The sequence below is a fragment of the Zootoca vivipara genome, chromosome 12, assembly GCF_965207765.1.
Source record: "Zootoca vivipara chromosome 12, rZooViv2.hap1.1, whole genome shotgun sequence".
Taxonomy (NCBI): Eukaryota; Metazoa; Chordata; class Lepidosauria; order Squamata; family Lacertidae; genus Zootoca; species Zootoca vivipara.
This window is the reverse complement of record NC_142595.1, coordinates 44,801,104-44,803,085: the sequence shown is the minus strand read 5'-3', so window position 1 is coordinate 44,803,085 and position 1,982 is coordinate 44,801,104. Positions and strand designations below refer to the sequence as shown.

The window sequence follows — 1,982 nt, the reverse complement described above, 5'->3', positions numbered from 1 at the left end:
GCAGGTAAGAACAGAACCACTGTAACGGGGTACTTTAATTCTCATCTTCTTGAGTCTCAACAAAGAACATATATAAAATCCTTAAAGAAAATGCAGTTAGGTTGTGAGGTCAGGTTAGACTGAATTCTGGTGCAGCTGAAAGGGTGGATAGTCTAGGTATGAATGTTGCAGTTTTCTTGAGTTTGTATAATGCTTAGAGGAGCAGCTCTTTAGCGCACTGTATGTGACATCTGTGCGCATATGGAAGATGTATTTCACACTATTAGTCCTCATATTTACTGTTAAATCACCTGATATTGGATATTCAATAAGTCCCCCAAAGCATTTATCTCTACCTACCTCTTTGGATAGGTGCCACCCCCTTCTATATGTAATGACATCTGTCATTCTGGATATGGGAAGAAAAAGAAGGAGGGGAAGAAGTTTTGCTGCTATGATTGTGATCCATGTCCAGAAGGAATGATCTCAAATGAGAAAGGTGGACAATGTTATCTTAAGACAATACCAAACAATGCAATTTATTTTTTTAAGCAGTGGGCTCACTGGCAATTCCGTGGTTATTAAGCTGCTGGAGAAGGACAGGTTTAAATCAAATTGATGTGTTGATTTCAATGTATATAGCGTAGATAACATCAAAATATTTTTATCTTGAAAACATCTTGAAGAATTTTTAAAAAATATATTTTACCTTCAACTTCTACAAAATTAGCATGGAATCGAAGTGGTGGTTTCTCCTCTTAGAATTAGGTTCTTTGACAAGAGGGTGAATGTTTCATTAAATGTGCCTTTCTGGGATCCTAAATTTCAGCTTTAATTTATTTCTTAATTTGCTGTACAGTTTATGTGGTTCTAAGAGAAAGCAGGGGGACTCTAAGAGCAAATGTCCTCCATGTAGAAAATTCCAGATTTGATTCATGAGATTTATTTTTGATGCCTCTAGGTTAAAAGCATTTGGGCTTGAAGTTCTTAAACCTTTTTAGGTAGAAAACTCTATGCAAGATGGATTATGGATGAGGAAATTCTTTAAAATAGTTTTGGATGCTTCAAATTGTCATGCATTGTTTCTTTGTTTGTTTTCAGACATGGAAACATGTGTCAGTTGCCCAGCAGATCAGTATCCAAACAATGACCAGGATCTATGCATTCCTAAGATTCCAAACTTCCTATCCTTTGATGAAACCCTGGCCATTGTTTCAACTTCCTCTGCACTTCTATTCTCTCTGATCACAATTCTGGTGCTTGGCATCTTCATTAAGCATCGCAATACAGCCATAGTCAAAGCCAACAACCGAAGCCTCACCTATGTTCTCCTTATCTCCCTCCTCTTGTGTTTCCTCTCTTCTTTGTTGTTCATCGGAAAACCTAATAAGGTGACCTGCCTTCTCCGACAAAACGCTTTTGGCATTGTCTTCTCTGTGGCCCTCTCCAGCATCTTAGCCAAAACCATATTGGTGGTTTTAGCATTCATGGCTACCAAACCAGGAACCAATATAAGGAAATGGGTAGGCAAAGAACTGGCTTATTCCATTGTCTTTTCCAGCTCCATTGTTCAAGTTGGGATCTGTGTCCTCTGGCTGGCAACCTCTCCCCCATTCCCAGATGTGGACATGCACTCAGTGATGGGAGAAATCATATTTCTTTGTAATGAAGGGTCAGTCCTCATATTCTATTGTGTTTTGGGCTACATGGGCTTCCAGGCCACTGTCAGCTTCACGGTGGCCTTTGTAGCCAGGAAGTTGCCTGACACTTTCAACGAAGCCAAGTTCATCACCTTCAGCATGCTGGTCTTCTGCAGCGTTTGGCTCTCCTTCATTCCAACCTACCTGAGCACCAGAGGAAAATACATGGTGGCTGTGGAGATCTTCTCCATCTTTGCTTCTGGTGCTGGGTTACTGGCTTGCATTTTTGCCCCTAAATGCTACATTATTGTGGTGAGGCCTGACCTGAACAAAAGAGAGCAGCTGGCCCAAAGAAAGGTATAA

At 40.4% G+C, this 1,982-nt stretch overlaps 1 protein-coding gene across 1 annotated transcript; it reads left to right on the top strand.

Moving 5' to 3' along the window:
* The first annotated feature begins 1,082 nt into the window (after nt 1-1,082).
* LOC148684067 (vomeronasal type-2 receptor 26-like) lies at nt 1,083-1,982 on the top strand. The gene has a single exon (XM_088654814.1). It carries the CDS (start codon nt 1,083-1,085, stop codon nt 1,980-1,982), a length of 900 nt encoding a protein of 299 aa, XP_088510940.1.

Excerpts from the sequence above, each read along its gene's own strand:
- LOC148684067 (XM_088654814.1), top strand. The coding sequence starts at position 1,083 with ATGGAAACATGTGTCAGTTGCCCAGCAGATCAGTATCCAAACAATGAC.